General features: G+C 39.0%; 1 protein-coding gene across 1 annotated transcript; it reads right to left on the bottom strand.

Annotated features, from left to right (window-relative positions):
* Positions 1-14199: 14199 nt before the first annotated feature.
* On the bottom strand, positions 14200-22777 carry LOC103117419 (HLA class II histocompatibility antigen, DQ beta 2 chain). Its single transcript, XM_060189565.1, has 6 exons — positions 22637-22777; positions 21484-21753; positions 17870-18151; positions 17032-17142; positions 16586-16609; positions 14200-15797 (listed from the first exon to the last, which is right to left on the bottom strand). The coding sequence occupies exons 1-6, from the start codon at positions 22731-22733 to the stop codon at positions 15784-15786; spliced, it is 798 nt and encodes a 265-aa protein (XP_060045548.1). The 5' UTR covers positions 22734-22777; the 3' UTR covers positions 14200-15783.
* Positions 22778-23991: the final 1214 nt, after the last annotated feature.

The raw sequence follows: 23991 nt of genomic DNA, 5'->3' as shown, positions 1-23991 counted from the left end.
AGAGAGAGTATAGAATAAATGAGGTAGAATACTGAATTAGCAAGATCAAGGATGAATTAAAGAAAACTAAGAAATAAGTAAAAGATCTCAAAGAAACCTTTGACTAGATGCAGGCATCAAAGACTAGATGCAGGCATAAAAATCTTCTCAGACAAGCAACAGTTGAAGGAATCAACTATCACTAAGCCTGCCCTGAATGAAGTTCTGAAAGGTCTCCTATAAATAATCATATAATAAATATGCCATATAGCAGAACACTCAAATTTTAGAATAGTGACATTAAAATAGCTTCTGTCTATAATCCCAATAAATTTCAATGGCCTGAATTCACCTATTAAAAGGCACAGAGTAGGAAGATGGATCAGAAAACACAACAAAACCATGTGTTGTCTGCAGGAATCCCACCTAACTCAACAAGACAAACAGACTCAAAGTGAGATGATGGAAAACTATGATACAATAGACCACAAAAAGGGGACAGAACAGTTATTCTCAGTCTGACACAATAGACCTTAAAACAAGTAAAATTTTAAAAGATAGGGATGGACATTACTTCAGATTCAGAGGGTCAGTCAATCATGAGGTTTTAACAATTATTAACATCTATGCACCCAATGAGAGGCCATCTAAATACATAAAACATCAACTGAAAGAGCTACAGCAATAAATTAACAACAACACAGTAATAGTAGTGAATTTCAACATTCCTTGGATGTTAGACCAGAAACTCTCACATACTTAGAGGAAAATATTGGCAGAGTCTCTTTCATCTAAATTTTAAAGGCACCCTCAATGAAACATATCTTATTACCAAAAAAAAGTTGAACAATAAACACAAAGTAGAACTTAGACTGGGTCTGGTGTGTTTTACCAAAGTAAAGGACTCTGGAGTGGGTGTGTGGGGTTCAGGTCCTGGAACAAGATGGCAGAGGAGGACCTAGATGGGCACTGAATTGTTATGTTGAAAACTGAGATATGTGAACAGGGGTAGATGGTATAATGGTTATGCAAAGACACTCTTATTCCTGAGGTTCCAAAGTCTCAGGCTCATGATTAACTCACCTCCTTTTTAAAAGTATTTATTTATTTATTCCATTTTGTTGCCCTTGTTTTTTATTGTTGTTGTAGTTCTAATTGTTGTTGTTATTTATGTCATCACTGTTGTATATGACAGAGAGAAATGGAGAGTAGAGGGGAGGACAGAGAGAGAGACAGAAAGATAGACACCTGTGACTCCTTTGCAGGTGGGGAGCCAGGGGCTTGAACTGGGATCCTTAAGTGGGTCTTGTGCTTTGCCACATGTGCTTAAGCCACTGTGCTACTGCCTGACTCCCATGAACTCATCTTTTTTACCCCATCTTGGATGGAGTTCAAAGATATGTTAAGTGACATAAGTCAAAGACAAAAGGATGAATATGGATGATCTCCCAGGCAAAAGTTGAAAAACAAGATCAGAAGGGAAAACTCTAAGCAGTTCTTGGACTGTAGCTGGTGTATTTCTGGTGTAAAAGACTTTGGGATGGAGATAGGTCCTGCAACATGGTGGCAGAGGAGGACCTAGAGTGGGCTGTATTATTATATGTAAATGTTATGCATGTACAAACAATTGTATTTTACTGTTGACTGTAGACCATTAATCCCCCAATAAAGAAATTTTTAAAAAAGAAAATAAAAAGACATTTATTAAATAGTTTTACTCATATGTGGAGTGTAAATAACTAAAGCAAATAAACTGAACTGGTAAACCAACAAAAATAGCTCAGATTCTTTGGAAAATATGGTGGTCACTAGAGGGAAAGGGAAATAAGAGTCTGAGGAATAGGCAAAGTGGATAATTTTAATAGTATGATGGCACTAGAACTTTGGTTGTGTGTGGGGTGAGGTTGCTATATATATTAAGATATGACAGACTTCCAGGAGACATTGTTTATGGATTACCTGGGATCCAATCTACACTCTCCCCAAAATAACAATTAAACACAACAAGAGATCAAACTGTGTTGGGGAATTGTGCAGATGTGGTCAAACATTGGCAGGGCCCACAAACCACTATATTTCAATGCAAGCATTGTTTACAGATATCCACCACGTATCCCCTCAGGGTATTGATAATTCAGTTAAAACCATTGCAACAGTTGCTAAGGATGCTTCCACCTTCCCAACATGCCCTTTGCTCACCCCCTTTCATAGCCAATCCTGTCCCAACTTGCCACTTCCGGAATCCTCCCATAAAAGCCGCTTGTATTTCTGCTTTCACTCTATTTGCTCTTCTCTCTTCCATGACCAGACCTGGAGAAGGGTTGTTGGGCATAGCATGAGGTGGCCATTTTGCTAGCTCCATGTGGCCCGAACCACTGTGCTCTCACACAACTCTGGGGTATTAACGTGAATAAAGATTTGCGTCCCTGAACCACCACAAAATTCCTGGTCTCTTCTCTCTCCCCCGCCATGCAACCCCGACAGAATTGGACACATAATATACAGTTGAAAGATCTACACCTTCAGGTGGGTGCTTCATGTGGTTGGGCCAAATAGGGGAGCAGTTTGGAAGACACAGTCAAATCCAGAGCTCCAGGTGGTGACATAGTGTCAACCTGCACCATCTTGGATGGCAGCGCAGTTAACAAACCCAGAAGAAAAGAAATTAGAGCTTGAAACTTCTCAATCTTTGACTCAGTTTTTTTCTCTCAGCCTGAGTTTAAGACAATGACACAAAAATCAGATAGCTTTTATGACTACAAAATAGCCCAAAACACCCCTCCCCCACCCACTCCCATGGAATATACAAACAAGAGATATGACATGGTACTATGAAATTTGTGTAGGTTTGTAAGCCAATGAAAAAATCAATAAATTTGTATTTAAAATATTATTAAATGAAATTTAATACTACAGTAAGTATAGCACAGCATGGTCAAGTGATTTATTCAAGATTCAAGAATGGTTCAACATCCATAAATCAATATGATATACCACTCATGTCTGAGGCTCCAAATATCTGGGATTTAATTCCCAGCTCTATTATAGACCAAAGTTGAACAGTATCTGATAAGGACTTAATATCCAAACCACATAGATCTTATGCAATCCAACAGCAAAAAAAAACCAAACCAAACCAAACCAAACCAAACCAAACCAAACCAAACCAAACCAAACCAAACCAAAGAAAAAGACTCAAAATGAGAAGAGGATCTGAATAGACATTTTTCACTAAAACAGGTTCAACCTCACCTTTCTAGAGCCCGACCCCTCTAGGGAAAGGTAGAAACAGGATGGGTATAGGGACTGACCTGCCAATGCCTGTGTCCATAAGAGAAGCAGTTACAGAAGCCAGAACTCCCACCTTCTGTACCCCATAAAGAATTTTGATCAAGGGGCTGGGTGGTGGCACACCTGGTTGAGCACACGTTACAATGAGCAAAGACTTAGGTTAGAGCTCCTGGTCCCCACCTGTAGAGGGAAAGCTTTGCAAAGTTTTTGGTGAAATAGTGGTGCAGGTGTGTCTCTGTCTGTCTTATTATCTTGCCCTTCCCTCTTGATTTCTACCTGTCTGTATCCAATAAATAAATAAAGATAATTAAACAAATTTTAAAAGAGAAGTCATATTGGGACTTACAGGAGGCGTGGTTTATGGAGTAGCTGCAACCAGACCTTTGCTCTTCCTGATACAATTATTGTACACAACAAGAGATCAAATTGGACACATAATCTACAGCTGAAAAAAAAATCCACAGCCACAGGTGGGTGCCAGCACGCACAGTTGAGGAAACAGGGGAGTGGGTTAGAAGACAAGGTAGGTAGAAATGAGAGCTCTGGGCAGACTGCACTCGGCACCGACCTGTGCCATTTTGGACAGTAACACAATTATCAGACTCCCCAGAAGAAAAGAAACTGGAGTTTAAAACCTCTCAGTCTTTGACTCGGGTTTATTATTATTATTATTTTTTTTTGTGAGTGTTTGCTTTTGTTTCTTCTCGGTCTGAATTCAAGACAAAGACAAAACTCAGCCCACAAGATAGCCCAAAACACCCCTCCCCCACCAACCACTGCAGATTATACAAATAAATGGACTGCAAAGACCACAACAGCACCACCTGCTGGCCAACAATAACCAACATCATACATGCAAAAGTGAAGAGGTAGACAGATAAACAATATGCCATATCATTCAGAGAGAAGCAAACCAGATGAAGTCCAAGAAATTCCAGATGCAGAGAGTCTATCAGAGATAAACTATATAAAGCTTATGAGAACTCTGCAAGAATTTAAGCAAGAGTTGAAAGCGCATTTTACTTTGGAATTTGATAAGAAGCTACAAAACATGAAAGATGAACTCCAAGCAGAGTGCAATAAGCAGTTAAGCAGCATGGAGGAAAAATTTCAGACAGAACAGCAAGGACTGAAAGACACATTTAGTCAAGTTCAAACTCAGGTAGAAGGCTTAGGAAATAGACTCACACATGCAGAAGAAAGAATTTCCAATCTAGAAGATACAATTAGCCCACTCTTTCAATTCAAAGATGAGGCAGAGGAAAGGTTTAGAAAGAATGAAGCTGCTCTCTGTGAAATTGCAGACTCCATTAAAAGGCTGAATATATGAGCTATAGGGATAACTGAGGAAGTAGACCGGGAAAAGGTCCAGAGGTAATTTTCAGAGGAATTTTAGATAAAATTTTTTCTCAACTAGGCAATCTTCAGAACATACTTATTTTGCAGGCAGACCAATCATCCAGGTTCATAAATCCAAAACAACCAACACCAAGGCACATTATTGTAAAATTATCAAAACTCAACAACAAGGAGGAAAGTTTGCAGGCTTCTAGGGAGAGGAAAGAAGTTACATACAAAGGGAGAAATATCAGAGTCTCATCAATTTTTCTTCACAAACCTTAGAGGCTAGGGGAGAGTGGAATGACATATTCAAGGCACTAAAGGAAAGGGTATTCCAGCCATGAATTTTTTACCCTGCAAAATTATCCTTCAAGTATGAGGAAGAAATAGTTATTCCCAAATATTCAAAAACTAAAGAAATTTACCACAATCAAACTCTACCTTACAGGAAGTACTGAATGGAGTCCCACAGGAAAGGAGGTAGCAAAGGAACACCCATCCTAAGGGAGGTGAACAGCAGTAGACTAGAAACAAGAACACAATAAAATAGGAAAGAACAACAAGCAAATGGAGGGGGGGATTAAAAGACAAAATACCCCATCTAACATTTGTTAATCAATATCAATTTAAAAAATACTTGTATACTTGCACAATGCTAGTTATTACACACATGATAACCACAAACCAAAACAGTGAATAGAGATTTACAGAAACCACAAGAAAAATCAGTGAGGAATTCACCACAGAAACTCATCCACACAATAGGTCAGATAGAAACAAATGGGCAAAGATTCAACAATTTCAAAGAAACTCAAAAATCAGAATGGACATGAGTAAATAAAATAGATCAATAATCACCCTAAATGTGAATGGCCTGAATTCACCTGTCGAAAGACTCAGAGTAGCTAAATGGATTAAAGAACAGGATCCATCCATTATATGTCTTCAGGAAACACACATCCAAAGAAAAGGCAAATGGAAACTGAATATAAGAGGTTGGCGCAAGATGTTCCAAGCTAACTCGCAGAAAAGGGCAGGAACAGCTGTCCTATTCTCTGATAAAATAGACTTTCAGGCAAAGAAATTTATCAGAGATAGAGAAGGACATTACATAATGGTTAAAGGTTCAATCCAACAAAATGATATAACCACCATAAATATATATGCCACCAACTTAGGAGCACCCAAATATATAAAACAAACACTTACTGAATTCAAGGGAGACATTGACAACAACACAATAACAGTAGGAGATTTCAACACACCACTCACAGTAAGAGACAGAAGATCTGGACAAAAAATCAATAGAGAAATAGCAAACTTAAATGAAATCATAAATGAAACGGACATACTTTATGATCCAGCAATCCCACTCCAAGGCATTTATCCAAAAGAGACAATATCACTAATTCAAAGGGATATATGCACCCCCAGGTTCATAGCTGCATTATCTACAATAGCAAAAATTTGGAAGCAACCAAAATGTCCTCCACAGATGACTGGTTAAAATGTTATGGGACATATACAAAATGGAGTACTACTAAGGAAGAAAAAAAGAGACAATTTTACATCCTTTGGGATAAAATGAATGAAACTTGGGAACATTATGCTTAGTGAAATAAGCAAGGAGGTAAAGGAAAACTACAGGATGGTCTCACTCATATGTGGAAGTTAGAGAACTGAATACACATACTTAAAATAAACAACCAGGGGGAGTCTGGTGGTAGTGCAGTGGGTTAAGTGCAAAGACTGGCGAAAAGGTACTGGTTCGAGCCCCCAGCTCCTCATCTGCAGGGAAGTCATTTCATAAGTAGTGAAGCAGGTCTGCAGGTGTCTGTCTTTCTCTTCCCTTCTCTGTCTTCTCCTTCTCTATTCATTTCTTTCTGTCCTATCCAACAATGATGACATCAGTAACATTAATAACCACAACAATAAAACAAGGGCAACAGAAGGGAAAATAAATAAATAAATATAAAATATAAAATAAATAAATAACCAGTCACAACATAACCCATATTTAAATAGGGAAAATTATAGTGGTTACCTAGGGGGTAGTGGGGAAGGCACAGACATTTGGTGGCAGGGGAGATGTGAAACTCTAGTCTTATCCCTGTTTATTCCTATCAATAGTAATGCGACAAGTTGGAGGATGAATAGATTTAATATATCAAGTTCCCAACTGCCTAGACTGTAGCCGTAAGCACAAATATTAGCTTTTGCTAATATTTATCTTAGATTTGCAAAACAATCAAACTCTGATAAGGGGATTAACTGTTCATGGATCCCTAAAAATGTATCTGAAAATATAGCTCTGCAAACATCAATCAACTATAGCTTTAGGCCAGACAGGTCAAGACCTTTTGACCTGTATTTAAAATACAAAGAGGTTCAGATACCACTAAAAGGGTTCAAAGCATAGTGAAGTCAAGTCTATTAATATAAATATGACACCCCCAACTAACCTGGCTATAATAATTAATTATTGATATTTTAACTCTCTAAGACTATGAGAAACCTCTTGAATTCTCTTTAAGACCCGCATTTCTCCTAGTCCTGGTACCTCTAGAATATGCCCATACTTTCTTCTCTGTGATTCCATACCACCATACCAACTTTGTTGACTTCAACCAAATCGCTACTGGTGCTGCTATCCCACATTATGCTGCTACTGAAATCCTCCTGTGGACTGTAGCTAGAGATACCAACCTGAGAAGTCAACCTCACAACTATTCAAATCTAGTGAGACCTTTCCTAACACATGGGACCACCTATATCCAAGTTATATGGAATGTCATTTAACTAAGTAACAGATACCAGATTAGACTAGGGTTTAGGGTACCAGATACAGGTGTACACGTATCCATAAACAAGGGGTAATCATATAACTCAAAGTCAAACTGCTCAATAATGGTTGAAGTGCCTAAAGAAGGCATCAGGTATTCTGTAATTGATTGAATTTAGGCCAAATTAGCAGGGCAGCCTAGCAGAAAGACCTAAAGAAGACAGATCTCCAAAGCCTAACTCTGGTTGGGCTCAACAAATGTTACTCAATGCCTTAACAACTGACAGAAAATCTAAGATAATCAGATAAAGAAAGGACTGCAAAAGTTGGTAAGGGCAAGAGACTGGACCACTGAATAATGGCCTGCTTGGTCAATATCACACCATCTTATCATCTGGGGTCCTAGTTAGGGAATCTTTGGATTCCCATACACATATGATGGGCCTTGAAGCCTAAAGGGTCCCTCTCTCCACTACCACTGGTCACTTCCATAAGGAACAGTACCTTGTAGGCCTTCTTAAGACCTTGACTCTACCGTAAAGCAATGACAGTAGGGATAACCCCAGTCTCTGAAGGGATGCTGGGGGTATCCTGCCGTGCCACCTGAAAAGGACTGGTCATGAAATAAGTGCAGCCTGCAGTGTTCCTCAGATGTGACTATGAAGCTCAGACCAATAAGGATTTAGAGGTTACACAGGCTCTGGTACTAATAAATATGCATTTACTTGTGGGCCCTGGAGCAGGTGGATGGAAGTAAATAGTTAATTTTAGCCACGGAATTTTTTTTGGTAAGAGTGGGAGTTATACCCTGCCCTAATCCAACTGTCTAGCCCTTTTCTCTACTCTGACAAGATTCTCTCAGACAATATTCTCATCCAGCCTCGGGCTAAGCTACCAAACTCAAGCAAAACTTCTATAGTTGTATGACCCCAGGAACACATCAAAAATGGTTCTCCTAGCTTTCTTCTACCATAAAATCCCTACTCTCATCTGCTCTTATTCTACTTTTTGCTTTCCTGTTCATTAACCATCTTGTCTCAACTTAGGTCATACCAACTTCCAGACACCAAACTACAGATACTACCATGACTCCACCCTGACTTCTTTGGGCAGATGGCCTCACCAATGTGTCCAGAGCTCTGGTCCATGAGGAGAAGATAGAAAAACAGGCCAGCAACATCAGACAAGAGACTAATAACTAAAATATACAAAGAGCTCAGGAAACATAGCTACAAAAAAGTAAATGACCCCATCCAAAAATGGGCAGAGGATATGAACAGAACATTCACTACAGAAGAGATACAAAAGGCTAACAAAGACATAAAAAAATTGCTCCAGGTCACTGATTGTCAGAGAAATGCAAGTAAAGACAACATTGAGATACCACCTCACCCCTGTGAGAATGGCATACATCAAAAAGGACAGCAGTAACAAATTCTGGAGAGGCTGTGGGGACAGAAAAACCCTTCTGCACTGCTGGTGGGAATGTAAATTGGTACAGCCTCTGTGGAGAGCAGTCTGGAGAACTCTCACAAGGCTAGACCTTCCATATGACCCAGTAATTCTTCTCCTGGGTGTATACCCCAAGGACTCAATAACACCCAACCAAACAGATGTATGTACATCTATGTTCATAGCAGCACAATTTGTATCATAATAGCTAAAACTTGGAAGCAATTCAGGTGCCCAACAACAGATGAGTGGCTGAGAAAGCTGTGGTATATATGCACAATGGAATACTACACAGCTATTAAGAACAATGAACCCACCTTCTCTGACCCATCTTGGATGGAGCTAGAAGGAATTATGTTAAGTGAGCTAAGTCAGAAAGATAAAGATGAGTATGAGATGATCTCACTCATAAACAGAAGTTGAGAAAGAATAAAAGAAAGGGAAACTCAAAGCAGGATTTGACTAAATTTGTAGTAGCACACCAAAGTTGAAAACCCTGGGGTGAGGGTGGATGTTTAGGTTCATGGGGTGGGGGAGGGAAGAGGTGAGGGGATGGGATGGGAAACAGTCTTGGTGGTGGGAATGGTGTTTATGTACACTCCTATTAATTTTTAGTCATATAAATCACTATTTAAATAATATGAGGGGGGAAAACTGATTGAATGTCTCAAACTTTTTTATGCACAGACTGAATCATTTAATTAATTAATTAATTTATTTTTTCTGAATCGTTTTAATACATAGGCTGAGTCTTTGATATATTGACATTCTTCAAAGCTTAGTCCAAGGAGAACAGAAGCAACTGGTGGCATAGCTATATGCAAATAATGTCAAAGGACATAAATTATGGTGATGTTGTGTATGATACAGCAAATCCTAACAAAGGTATTTTTCAAAGTTAACCCAATTGCCAAATGTGATTATTGCAGTAACTATATATTGTCTTCTTTGAGACTTCACAAAGTTAAATAATTTGGTTATAGCAATAACTATCTATTGCCTTCTTAAACCCTAAGACAGCAGGAACCTCCTGCTTCCTATATAGAGCCTATATTTCCCCCATTCCTGGAACCTCTAGGGTGGGGCTCACTTTTCTGCATGCTTCTCTCACTGATCCCAACCTAATCAATGCATGGAGTACCACCTCAGCATGCTTCAATTCAGACTCTGTCCAGAGACATTAGGCATGGAATGTCAACCCTTCACCCTCATTACTTAGGTGAGACCTTTCCTTTCATAGTATTCTCTAATTCCATTCCAGGAGGTTCACTTCCTAACAAAGTACCAAAACATAGATATAGACCAGGTCCCATAAATAGAGTATATGTTCACATGTATCCATAAATTAGGGCAAAATATATACCTGGAAGCAAAAATACACAATAGTCTTTAGTGAGTCAGTATCAAGTTCATAATGAAATAGTGTCCACTTAGACTTAGATACCCTCCTCACCTACTTCCTATTACAGTTCTCTCACTCACTCCAAAACTAACCTTATCAAAGCAATGACTGCAAAAACTGAATAAGGACAAGAGACTGGCATACTTTAATGCTTACTCTTTAGTCACTATTAGGCCACTCCATCATCTGGGGCGCTAATTCGGCAGTCCTGAGATTCCCAAACAGACATGATGGGCCTAAACCTCAAATAAATCCCTCTCTCCATTGTTACTGGTCATTTCTACCAGGAACAACAAAATAGACTGTAGGGAAATTTTGTGGATGTGGTTGAGCTTGGTAGGGCTTGACTTGAGGGGACATATACATAATCATTGTTTTGCCTGAAAGACCCCCACCCATTCCATTCCTTTGATTTATCTTCTTTCTACCCTCAAGACCCTCCCTGGCTCCAGGGCATTATTATTAATCCTACCAGTTAAAACCCCTAGTAACAGTTGCTGGGGAGGTCCATACCATTCCTGGCCCCCTTTGCCTTTCTTCATCCCTTTCCTAACCATGTATGGTATTGTCAAGCCACTTCTATTTTTTTCTTATCTCTTCAGTGTCCCGAGCTGGAATAGGGTGGGCATGCAGACCAAGAGACTGATGCCGGACATTGTGGTTTGTGTCACGTGGCTTAACCAGGTGTGCTACTGTTGACTCTGGGGTGTTTGTATGAGTAAATATTTGTATTGATTTTCTGCCACAAGCTTGGTTCCTGGGTCATCTCTCTCCATCACATTGGTAGCCTGACAATAGACCCCTTTATAGGCCCCCATAGGACCTTGCCCTCAACTTGGATTAATAATGGTAGAGAAAGTTCCATCCTCCAAAGGGAGGATGGGCAACATACTTTTTGCTACACCTGAGGAAGATGGGTTGATACTGGGGCAGCCTGGAATGTTCCTATTCATGACCACAGAATGTGAGCTCAGATCTAGAAGGATGTAGAGGTCACCTAGGCTCCTAAGCTGATTATGGGCACCAGATAACATCAAATCGATGGGATTTACAGTCAACAATATTTATACCCCTTTCCCATATTAGGGAGCTACTCTCTTCCCTGATCCAGCTTTCTGGTCCTTTTTCCAGTCATGACATTATCTCCCCAGACAATCACTTGGATCCACCAGCATATCAGACTTCAGGCTCAGAGGAAAAAAGAAACAAAACAAAACAAATAAACAAAGTTTGTATAGCCACAGGCCCGTTGGAATATAACTAAAATATGCCTACTAGCTATCTACAAAATGGAGGGCCCCCCAAGTCTTCATCTGAACTATTGCAGCCTTTAGGTCCATGATTGGTCAACAACTTGTTTGACTTTGTTAACTCTGTTGTCAATCACCAGGTTCCAGATGCTTGCATGATGCTGACCAGACTTCCCTGGACAGACAACCCCACCAATGTGTCCTGGAGCTCCATTTCCCCAGAGCCCTTCCCCACTAGGGAAAGAGAGAGACAGGCAGGGAGTATGGATCCATCTGTCAATGCCCATGTTCAGTGGGGAAGCAATTACAGAAGCCAGACCTTCAAACTTCTGCATCCCACAATGACCTTGGGTACATACTTCCAGAGGGATGAAAAATAGGAAAGCTATCAGGCCAGGAGATGGGATACAGAGTTCTGGTGGTAGGAATTGTGTGAAGTTGTACCCCTCTTATCCTATGGTTTAGTCAATGTTTCCTTTTTATAAATAAAAAATTAAAAAATAAATAAACAGGCTAGAGGTATGGATCAATCTGTCATCACCCATGCTCAGTGGAGAAGTAGCTACAGAAGCCAGGGCTCCTACCTTCTGCTCCCCATAAACAACCTTGATCCATACCCCAGTGGGATATAATTGATAAGATGAAGATAAGAGGGCTCTGCACTTCAGCTCCAACAGAACCCAGAGAGAGAGAAGGAAAAGGAGAGGGACATATGGAGGTAGTTACAATGCTTTGAGTGGCTTAGAGGGACATATGGAGATATTTGTGATGTCATGAGTGTCTTAGAGGGGAAGAGAGGATTGAATCAGAACAAGAAGGGGCAATTATGTATAAATGTGGACAGATAGTTGTAGAGAAGATGGTTGGCCCGTGTCTACAACCTTAGGGGAACTATGGTGGATTGCAATGGGGAAAGTGAAGATTCCAGACTCATGGTGGGAATGGTGTGGATTCAAACCATTTTTGACATGTAATTCTGTAATATAAAAATTTAAAAAAATTAATTAAAAAATTTTTTTAAAAAGAGAAGTCATATTAAATTTTTTTTTTTCTTGTTGATATTCCCAGAAGGGGAGCAATATTAAGGGAAGATGAGCAGAGGGTTATGCACTCCAATTCCATAAGGACCCAGAGAGAAAAGAGGAAAAAGGAAGGGCACTCAGAAGTAGTAATAGGTGTAGGTGTGACTTAGAAAAGAAGAGAAGGGAGAATCATAAAAAATGGGCAAATATATATATATATATAGAGAGAGAGAGAGAGATAGAAAGATTATAGATAGATGATATATATATATATATATATATATATATATATATGATAGATAGATGATAGATGATAGATAGATAGATGATAGATAGAGAAATAAGATTCAACCCATATCTGTGATCTTGGAAGAACTACCACAGTTTCCAATGGAAAGAATGGGTACACAGTATCCTAGTGGTGGGAACAGTCTGGAATTACACCCCTAATATCTTATAATTTGTTAATTAATAATAAATCATTAACTAAAAAAAAGAAACTAAAAATCAGTTTTTTAAAAAAATTTCTTACTTTTAAAAGATATAATGTATATATATATATATATATATATATATATATATATATATATGATATACTAAAATACAAGAAAGAAAAAATAGAGGCTTCTAATTACTCAGCACCAGAGTAATAGCATTTACTGCAAAAACTGGAGAAGTAGCACCCACATTCAGAGGGGAAACATGTTTTACCATTTTTATTGGGGGAGTTACTTTAAGGATAATTTTGAAATGGATATAGAAAACCAATATGTGAAGGCCAATAAGTAAGTATATATTGCTATATTTAATGTATTCAGAAGCATATATTAATTTTAAATAATGAAGAGAATTTTGTTTTAATTTAGGTAGTTCAAATATCTTAATAACTTAAAAACATACAAATCACAAATACCACATATAATCTCAGTAACATTTTTTAAAATAACAATTTATAGGATAGTCATTGTCACATGGGTATAATCTCTCTCATCCTTCAAGGATAGGTCACACTGATTCCACCACTAATTTAGGTTTTTGTATACCACTGTGTATTGGGTTCCCAGTGCCCATTCAACCATCCCCCCCCAACCCCCACTGACACTTCCTCCACATTCTTAGCCTGGCTTCAATGGAGATCCTCCCTGCCTGCAGGGTATTATTTATCCTACCAGTTAAAACCCTTGCAACAGTTGCTAAGGAAGTTCCTACCTTTCCCAGCCCCTTTCGCCTTTCTCTATCCCTTTCCTAATCATTTCAGTTTCCGACTTGCCACTTCCAGGTCTGACTCTTAAAAGCCTTGGCTCTCTGATCAATAAAGAGTCCAATCACCTCACCATCACGAGCTCTGTTCCTGGGTCATCTCTCTCACATCTCCTAGTGAGTAGCAGCCCAGGCTGGCTCGGGTCACATTCTCTGCAACACAGAGAGTAGGCACCTAAGAAAAGGCACCCCCACGCTAGCCCAGCAGTTAGAATGTTAGAGTAATTATCATCTCAAAGATGAGAAATAACAAATGTTGGTGAGGAAATGGAATAAGTGGACTCTGTATATTGTTGGAAATGTAAGGTCACTGTGGAAATAGTATGGAGTTTCTTCAAAATGTTAAAAATATACTATATGACTCAGTAGTTCTATTCCTAGATACTTATGTAAAGGGAACAAAAACACAAACTTGGAAAATACATATACATCTTCATTTTATTTCAGCATTATTTATAATAGCCAAGACATGAAAGATATGAATCAACTCAAGTTCCTACTTATGGATGAATGAGTGAATAAAATGTATATATGTGTATGTTTACAGATAGATATGAATATTATTCAAGCATGGAGAAGAAACTCTTGGCAAATCTTGTTATCTGCAACAACATAAATGGACCTTGAGGGCACAATGCTAGATGAAATAAGTCAGAGTAAAATAACACCTTATAATTTCACATATATGGAATTTTTAAAAAGCAACTCATAGAGACAGAGAACATATTGGTGGTAGGAGGGAAATGAGCAAAAAGGAGGAAGATAGTAAAAAAGTACAAACTTTCATTCATAAAATAAGACTTAGAGGCATAATGTATACTTTAGTGATTGCAGTTAATGATATCATATACTTGGATGAATTAAAATAGAAATCAACTAGTAGGAATCTAAGACTTAATGGAGTGTTAAGAGGCACCCAGGTAAACAATGGTGGAGGAAGTTGGGAAGTGGTGTGCTGTTGTGGGGAAATAAGAAATTATTCCCAATTTACAACAGCTGTCTTGTAAATATTTCCCCAATAATACAAGTAGGAGACAGAATTCTCATATGTATCTCATAAACTAGCATATCCCACTTTGTGGTCACTGGAAATTTTTGGAAAAAGCATGGAAATTTTTTTTATCTTTGGTTATGTTCTTTCTGTGATCTGGAGACTACCAGTGGTTTCTGTCTCTGATTCCTCTGTTACACATGAGATAAGGCATTTAACAGAAGTACAGAGATATTTTGGTGTTTCCCACATTGTATTTATAAATATATTACTAAGTTTCTGGGTTATTATGACTTCTGAACTTAAAATCTGGGGTATTCTTAGGGTGTTACATTGTGTAATTGAGCACCCATTATCATTTGTAACCTTATGAATAGATATGTTTGATTTGTACAAAGATAAAAAATGAAAGTAGTTATTAAGGAACTGTGATTTGCTAAACATCTTTTTATAAAAGTTACATTTTAAAACATGAAAAAAAGAAAAAAGATAATTATGCGTGGTAGTATGTCAACTAGACTCTTTGTCACAATCACTTCATAATATACATGAATATCAAGCCACTATGTTGTACGTGTGAAAATCATGTTATGTCAATTATGTCTCAAAGATCTATGATTGGAATAAACTTTTTTTTTTTAAAAAATGCGGCCCATGGTGTAAATCTCAGGATATAAACCACTCACAATCATGTTTAATTATGACAAAATTTGATTGCCAAGTACATTGCTTCAATGTGCTTCTCCTGAACACTATGAAAAAATTTAAAAGCATCCTTGTCATCAGAGTAGAAATTGGTGGCAGCATACAGACAAGCATTGGGATCAGAGCACAAAGTTGTATCATAGTCAGATCCGTAAGGCAGGCTCATAGACGATGACCTGGTGACTGCCATAATTATCTAGAATTTTGGTCCCAAAAGGACATACATATAGGTAATTGAGAATTCTGGGGAAGAATAGGTAGACACTACAGAAATCAAAAACTAATCTTCATTATAGTATCCTCAAGAATCAGTGCAGAAGACCTGCAGAGGAAAGAAGATGATTAGCACAGAACACCTTAAGAAACACAACCCACCCACCCACCCCCCTTACACTTATTGATCCTGCAATATCAGAAAAAAAAATTCCAGGGCATATGATCACCACCTCCCTTAATATCTTTATAAAGGTTAAGTCAGCTAACAAGGACCAGAACTACAAATCCATTCAGATGTTTGGCATTTGGAGGAACAGTTATCTGTCTAGAGGATATGAAAATTTCAGTATTTAAGAGCTTTTTTGTTTTGTTTTGTTTTTCACCTTTGCCTTTGCCTTTGTCTTGCTTTGGTAGAGGCAGACAGTGAAAGAGATCACAACACTGAAACTTCCTTCAAGTGATAAGATTAAGCTTAAACCTGGTTTGTACATGAAACAAAGTAGCACACTAACTGAGTTACTTAGCAGCCCCAATTTTTAGTATTATAATGATGCTCATCTTTTTCTACCAATAATATTCTTTTCAAGTCACTTGCAAACACACACACTCAATGGTCATCAACAGATGGCACAAAGTGGGCATCATCCTGGTATCTACCACCCAAATGGGAATTTGCCTTCAAGTTTCACAGAAAGATGCCACTAAAGCATACCCTGGTTCTGAAAACAACTTCCAGAACTCCCATTAGAAAATAGGAATGCTCCCCCTAACTCCTGATATTGTCACAGGAAATGGGCCGTGAAATGGGACCACTTTGCCCAGGTTCACTCACGTTATGCTATTTCCTCTTTTACCTGTCCCCACATGCCCACTGAATCAGAACAGATATATTACCTGCTGGTGGAGGTCCACGAAGTCCTACAAAAGAAAATTATGCAGAAAAGGGTCTCACTACAGAGTCAGTTCCTTACTACAACATGAAATGAGATATACAAGTTATACATTTATTTCTTTCTATACAGACATTATCCTCCTTAGGCTAAAATCTCCCAAAATGAATAATATTGTCACTGGAAGATAAGAATGCTGATTTCCTCATCCTCTTAAAGGATAACGTTTTCAAAAAGGACCCACCAAAACAACAATGGACTGTTGGCAAATTTTTAGAGAACACTCCACCTTTATGATGACTCACTACAATTAGTAGTCTCCAAAGTCTTCCCCTATATTGTTCTGTCTCCTTTCATCACCAAATCAGTCTCCTTCCTTTCAGGACCAGGAAAAAGGAGATTCATCTAGAAAGAAACAGTTTATCTTCCATAATACCCCCAGTGCCTTACCCTTTTGGTTCTTGTGACGAAGGAAAAGACCCAGTCCAAGGAAGATCAGTCCCAGCACGAAGCCCCCAAAGCCACTCAGCATCTTGCTTCGAGCAGATTCAGATTGTGCCCCTGGGGAGTAGAGTCTGAGTGTCAATGTATGTTGCCACACCCAAACATGATTCTTGGCTGAGGACCTAGAGTTCATCGATAGGAAGAGAGGTGGAGGTGCCAGAAGAACCTAGTTCTCCATTCTGATCATATGATACTGAACACACAAGGAAAGAATCGTGAATACTCCTGGATTGAGTGGGTAAATGAGAGAGAAAGTGGGGAGTGGTGGATCACAGTTGCTTGAAACATCCTAAATCTTAGACCTTAAGATCCCAGGTAACAACTATAATCAATCCAGCAGAACTATCAGTGCTGGATTCTGAGGTCATGGTACATGGAATGATCTCCCCAGTGTCTAGAAAGACAATGAAACTAGGATTATTCTGATATTCTTGGTACAGGGCAAGAGGCACTCTATTCTACTAAGATTTCCAGCTCAGTGGTGCTGAGAAAAGAAATATGATAAAATGAACCAGAGAAAGCTCTTCCCACTGATTTTTGGGATCCCTGGGTAAAAAGATACAAGCTAGGTCCTGGTGGTACACCTAGTTGAGTGCACATATTACCATGTGCAAGGACCTGGGTTCAAGTCCCTAGTTCCCACCTGTAAGGGTAAAGCTTCATGGGTGGTGAAACAGAGCCACAGGTGTCTCTCTGTCTCCCCCTTTCTTCTTGATTTCTGGCTGTCACTATCCAATAAATAAAGATAATTTTAATTTTTTTAAAGATGCAAGATGCCCCTTACTCCACTCCACTGTGATGGGGATCTGGAGGCTGGGATGTTCCACATGACAGGTGTAGACATCTCCACGTTGGGGTGTCATTTCCAGCATCACAAGGATCTGGAACGTCCAGTCTCCATTCCTCATAATGGGAGTGGACACAATGCCAGCTGTCTCTTCCTGGTTATTCCGGAACCACCGAACTTTGACCTGTGCTGGATAGAAATTTGTCACGGAGCAGACCAACAGGTTGTGGTGGTTAAGAGCCTCTGTCTTGGATGGAGATATGGTCACTGTAGGTTCCGCTGAAGAGAGTAACATACAAGGGAAAAAAAATACATAATGAGATATGAGACATACAGCAAGTGTCCTCATGGGGTAGCCTTTCCAAATATTCCAAATAATAGGATCCAAGCTTGATCACTCAAGAGGTAATAATTTTTTTTTTTTGGTCCCCTCTGGGGCTTCACCACCCTAGAATGTCTTTTCTGATAAGAGACAGGAAAAGACACTACAACACCAAAGCTTCCTCCAGTAAGGTGGGGGTCAGGCTTGAGTCTGGGCTGCATTTATGACAAAACAGGCACACTGTCCAGGTAAGCTATTCTGCCAGCCTAACAGTGATAATCCTATAGGAGTTACTCTGTTAATCCTAGTTGATAACACAAGACACTAAAATTACAAATTGCTATGTAATATAAGCCACTATTCATAAACTTTTTATAGTAAACCTGGACTTCTTTACCCTTCTTTCACATCTATTGGAAGTTACCATCAGAATCAACTACAGTGACTCACTCTAAGACAGTGATAGTGGGTTTTTTTCTCTGTTTGTTTAGCACAGCACTGTTCAGCTCTGGTTTATGGTGGTTAGGGGATTGAACCTGGGACCTCGTAGCCTTAGAAATGAGAGTCTGTTTTGCATCAGCATTATGCTATCTCCCCTACCCAGTGATACTTTTTTTTTTTTTGCCAGTTCTGATGCTTTTCACAGCAGAGAAAAATAGATACAACTTTTGATTTTTCCCTGCTACTATGATACCATCAAGTATCATGACCCCAGGAATAGTAATATGGACTGAGAATTAAGATTTTTCTACATCGAACAAGGTAGGAAAATAGTGACCATCATATTCTTCCTAAAAAGTAAGTTTTCTCAAACAAACTACATTTTGTAATTCTGGGTCTTTAATACTAAAAAATTTTAAGAACAATAGTACTTCTTACATGTAGCAGATTAACAAGGTATCCAGGTTTTAAATAACTTGAGCTCATGTCACTTTTTTAAAGAACCCCACAGTAAAATGAATTATTAAATACATAAACTTCAACTTCATCATAAATGTTATTTACATATAATTGCTTATTTGTTGATTTTTTATTCATTCAACAAAAAGAGAAATTTGTAAACAGTGAAAGATTTATACAATCTAAAGAGAAACCAAAATATTGCTATTTATGGTAAAAAAAAGAAAATAAGAAGAAACACTTCCTATTTTACATCTCTTATCTTTTACCTTTCCAGTCATTTTACATCTTTCATTTCTTTTGTTTACACTTTTTTTTTTTACTATGACTATATCTTATGTTCTTCCTAGTTTTCTCTTAACATTCAAGTGAGTTTACATTTCATTCTTCTTCTTTTCTTTCTTTGAAGTGTGTGGCGGAGCATAAATAAGACCTCTTGTGCAACTTTTTCATTCAGAGAAAGAAATAAAGGAAGCAACACTGTGGCATCAAAGCTTCCTCCACTGTTATAGCACTTCCCATGTGGTACTGGGACTTGAAGTTGGGTTGCCAGTATAATAATGCAAGAAGCCTACCCATTGAGCTGTTTCTTCAGCCCTTCAAATGAGAAAAATGTTCATTGTTAGATTAGCAAAACAGATCACCAGTGAAGTATGCTTGCTTTGTCATTTGTGCAACTGAAATTCAAACCACACCCCTTACACTAGGGAACATTTCTGGTTGTGGTGTCTTTCCCTCTCTGTTTCTGTGAAAAAAAAATCAGATTGGAGGAATGCAGTCCCTGTGATAATCAATCAATCAATCAAACAATAGCTGTCTATCATATTCCATTTCATTGTTAAGAATTTCTTCCTGGGGCAGGTAACAACTCACCTAGTAGAGTACATGTGCTATAATGTGCTAGGACCCAGGTTCAAACTCCCTGCCTCACCAGTGGGGAAATTTAATGAGTGGTGAAGCATTGCTACAGCTGTATCTTCTTCTGTCTACCTTCTGACACCACATATGCCAAAGAAATTCTCTCAAAATAAGTAAATAAATAAAGTTTAAAAATGTTCACTTTGTTCTGAAATTAGGCATTGTCATGTATGTTCTCTGTAAAACATATTCTATTTTGAAACAGTTTCAGAGATTGTCCTGGATTAATGACAATGTGACACAAACATATAAACAGGAGTGAAACTTGTTGAGATTAGCTGGCAGTTTCATCACCCCAACTGAATGGCACTCATGAGTATCATCTAGAAGATCGTTTTTAACTTTTGTTCTCTGTTTAGTTTCTACATACTGGAGTCTGAGTGGAATCATAGTCAGCTGTATGGACTATAAAGTCTGTTCACCTCAAACAGATTGAGAGTTTAAAAATAAAAATTAAAAAGACAGCAGAACTTCATGAGTAAAACATTATGATAGGGACCAGGCAGTGGTGTGTCTGGGTGAGAGCTCACATTACAGTACACAGGGACACAGGACCAAGTCTCTAGTCTCTACCTGCAGGGGGGAAGCTTCATGAGCAGTGAAGCACTGTTAGAGGTATCTCTCTCTCCCTCTCTACCCCCCTTCCCTCTCAAGTTCTCTCTCTCCTGTCAAGTATAATAAATAAATAAAAAACTTAAAAAGAAGTATCTAAAAGAAATTGGGATAATTTTATGAGAAATTATCTTTGTCTCTCTCACTCTCAATCTCTACCTCCCTCCCCTATTAATCTCTCTCTGTCTAAACTAAAGATTAAAAAAATAATAATAGACATAGTGGAAGCATAGGATTTCCGTGATGAGTGCAATGTGAAACTATACCCTGCAATCTTATAGTCTCTAAATCACTAATAAAACATTGTATTGAATAAAAAAATAAAACAGCAAAAATATAAATATGTGGTGGCATTAGAATATAGATGAGAATCAAGCAAAAGTATAAAGTCAGTTTCTAAAAATTCATCTAAACATACATAGATAGCATCAGATAGCTAACTGATGAATTGCTCAGACCTGTGGGAATATCATTTTGTCCCTCAACATTGAAAATATGCAGTTAATAAGTTTATATTGCTATTTCTGGTCATTATCAGCTTAAATGAAGCGTTTACTCCCAGAGCACACTATAGACAATAAAGAATATAATGCCTTGTGTGTTATGGGGAGGTTTCAGGATTTGGTGAAGCACAGTCGGGCTAATTACTTACAGTGCTCATGTACCAGTATCAGCATATTAGAATATGCCTGACCACCCTCTGAGTGAACATGAAAGGAACACGCTGTGGATCTGCCCCGCCTCCTTCCACCTCCCTGAGGCTGCCCTGGGTCGCTGCGCGATGGGGTCTCACTCAGCCTTACAGCAGCTGCACCCACACACCCAAGTGCTCGGAGACCCTTGAGCCATCACCGTTCACCTTGCTGATGTGAGATCAATTTCTCTTGCATCGGGTAGTTGTGTTTGCACACCGTGTCCAGCTCAGCCCGTGTCTGCTCCAGGATGTCCTGCTGCCCGTTCCAGTACTCGACGTCCGGCCGCCCCAGCTCCGTCACGGCCACGTACCTCCCCACGTCGCTGTCGAAGCGCGCGTACTCCTCCTGGTTGTAGACGTATCTGGTAACAAGCCGCACCCGCTCCGTGCCGTTGGTGAAGTAGCACTGGCCCTTAAACTGGACCAGGAAATCCTCTGCGGGGAACAATCGCGGTCAGTCAGACTCAGCCCATAGCAACCTTTGTGCCTGGCCCAACATTATGGAAGCCATGAGGACAGACTGAAGAACCTGAAACCTGACGGTGCGACCCCAGATTCCCGCACCCCACCAGCTCCTGCACCTGCCTCACTGAACCCTGGATCTTCAGAGACCTCTCTTTTTATTATTATTATTATTATTATTATATTTAGGAAAGGAGACATTAACAAAACCACAGAATAAGAGGGGTACAATTCCACACAATTCCCATAACCCGATCTCCACATCCCACCCCCTCCCCTGATAGAGACCTCTCTCTTTAAGGGACCTGACCTACTCCTGCTCCTGCTCAGGTACTTAGAGACGGGGGGGGGGGGTGGGGGGGGGCAGGAAGGTGATAAGGAACTGGGAGCCAATGTTCCATAATTATTTTCCTTTAAGGAAGGACGGTTACTCATCTCTGGGAGATGATCCCCAATACTGCATCTAATGAAACAGAGCTGGTCTCTCCTCTCTCTCTCTCCTCTCTCTCTCTCCGTTTGTCCCTCCATCCCTCCGTCCCTCCATCCCTTTCTCTCCCTCCCTCTGTCCCTCCATCCCTCTCTCTCTCCCCCTGCCCCTCCATGCCTCACTTTACTCTGTGGTAGACTCACGCACTGTCTCCTCACCACTACAATATTCCCATGCTGAAGCCTGTTGACAGAAATATTCTTACTTCATCATTTGAGAAGATGGAAATTAGAATGTATCTTCTCTCTCTTTCCCAAAGAGAAGAAACATATGATAAAACACTGTATTCTGAGATCATAGCATCCTTCCTTCACACCCAGCTCAAATATTCCTCAAAGCCTGTTCCCAGAGTATTATTTTTGCACTTACTTGGCGTCTCTCTGCCTTCAGTCACTGGGGTGCTCAGAACCACCAGCACCACCACCACAGCTACTGTCCACATGCCTTTGGAGATACACAGGGTCATTTTCACAGGAAGAATTTAGAACAGAGTAAGTAGTAACAGTTAATACAGCTCACACCTAATGGAAATGAACTCACTTAAGAAAATAAAAACCTGTGTATGTACAGTAGGATTGGAGAACCGCTGGAAAAGTAACCAATCAAAACTGAAATTGAAGTACCTCATCTATCTCTAGGCAGACATTTTTTATGAAGGTGCTCAAGCCAAGATTTTTCAGTTTCTTCATGAAATTGCAACATTTGAAGTAAAGATTTTCTCTTAGTTTTGGAAGATCTAAAAATTAAATTCCACAAAGGTTTAAAAGACCAGAATTATTCAAGTAGACATCTTTGTGATAGTTGCTTAAAACAAATTTTACTTTTATGATTTATCTGTATATTTTTAGGAGAAATAAGTGAAGAGAAAGAATGACAAAGAGGCCAGAGCACTTCTAAATTCTGGAATATACTAGACTAACAGTGCCAGGGATGGAACCTGGGGCCTCTGGAACCTGAAGCATACAAATCTGATGCTATTTCTTCAGTGCAGTTTATAGGTGAAAACAAATGGGAATCGTATTTCAAAAAAGATACAATTATTACTACAGAGATTTCCTTATTTTATTTATTATTTTTATTTTATTTTATAGGACAGAGAGTAATTGAGAAGGGAAGGAAAGGTAACAGGAGTGAGAGACCTGTAGCACTGCTTCACAGAAGAAGAACAGCTCATGAAATTTCTCCCCTGTAAGAAGAGGCAGATAAAACCAGGTCTTTGAGCATGATAATGTGTATACTTAACCAGGCACACCACCACCTGGCCCCCACTCTAGAGGTTCTTAAGTGTGGTAAAAATAGTGTAGTGCTGTCACAGTATTACAAGACCAAATGGAGTTTAAACTGAGGTATGGGGAAAAATACCTTTCCATTTACAAAGTCATGTTGGAAGCAGAATGTGCAAATTGCTTTATGTAATGTAAAAAAAAAAAAGCCAGGTTAACTTGGATGAACCCAGTTTACTAAGAGTGAGTTTACTGAGGAATTAGACAATGACCCACTGCTAATTTTGTCAAAATGAAAGCTGTGCCTCAAACTCATTTTTATGTTTTTTCATTTTTTTATTTCTAAAGTGTGAATAAATTCATATTAGATAACTTGGAGGTGTATTAAAGGACAATGATACAACCTTCTTAGTTCCTGGGTTCTCTAACTTAGAGATGGCCCTCATCCTCTTTTTCTCTGGTTCCAACTCTTTCTTTCCACTAAGAAGCAAGCCTAATTTC

The sequence above is a fragment of the Erinaceus europaeus genome, chromosome 4, assembly GCF_950295315.1.
Source record: "Erinaceus europaeus chromosome 4, mEriEur2.1, whole genome shotgun sequence".
In the NCBI taxonomy this organism is placed as follows: Eukaryota; Metazoa; Chordata; class Mammalia; order Eulipotyphla; family Erinaceidae; genus Erinaceus; species Erinaceus europaeus.
This window is presented reverse-complemented; position numbering and strand designations above follow the sequence as displayed.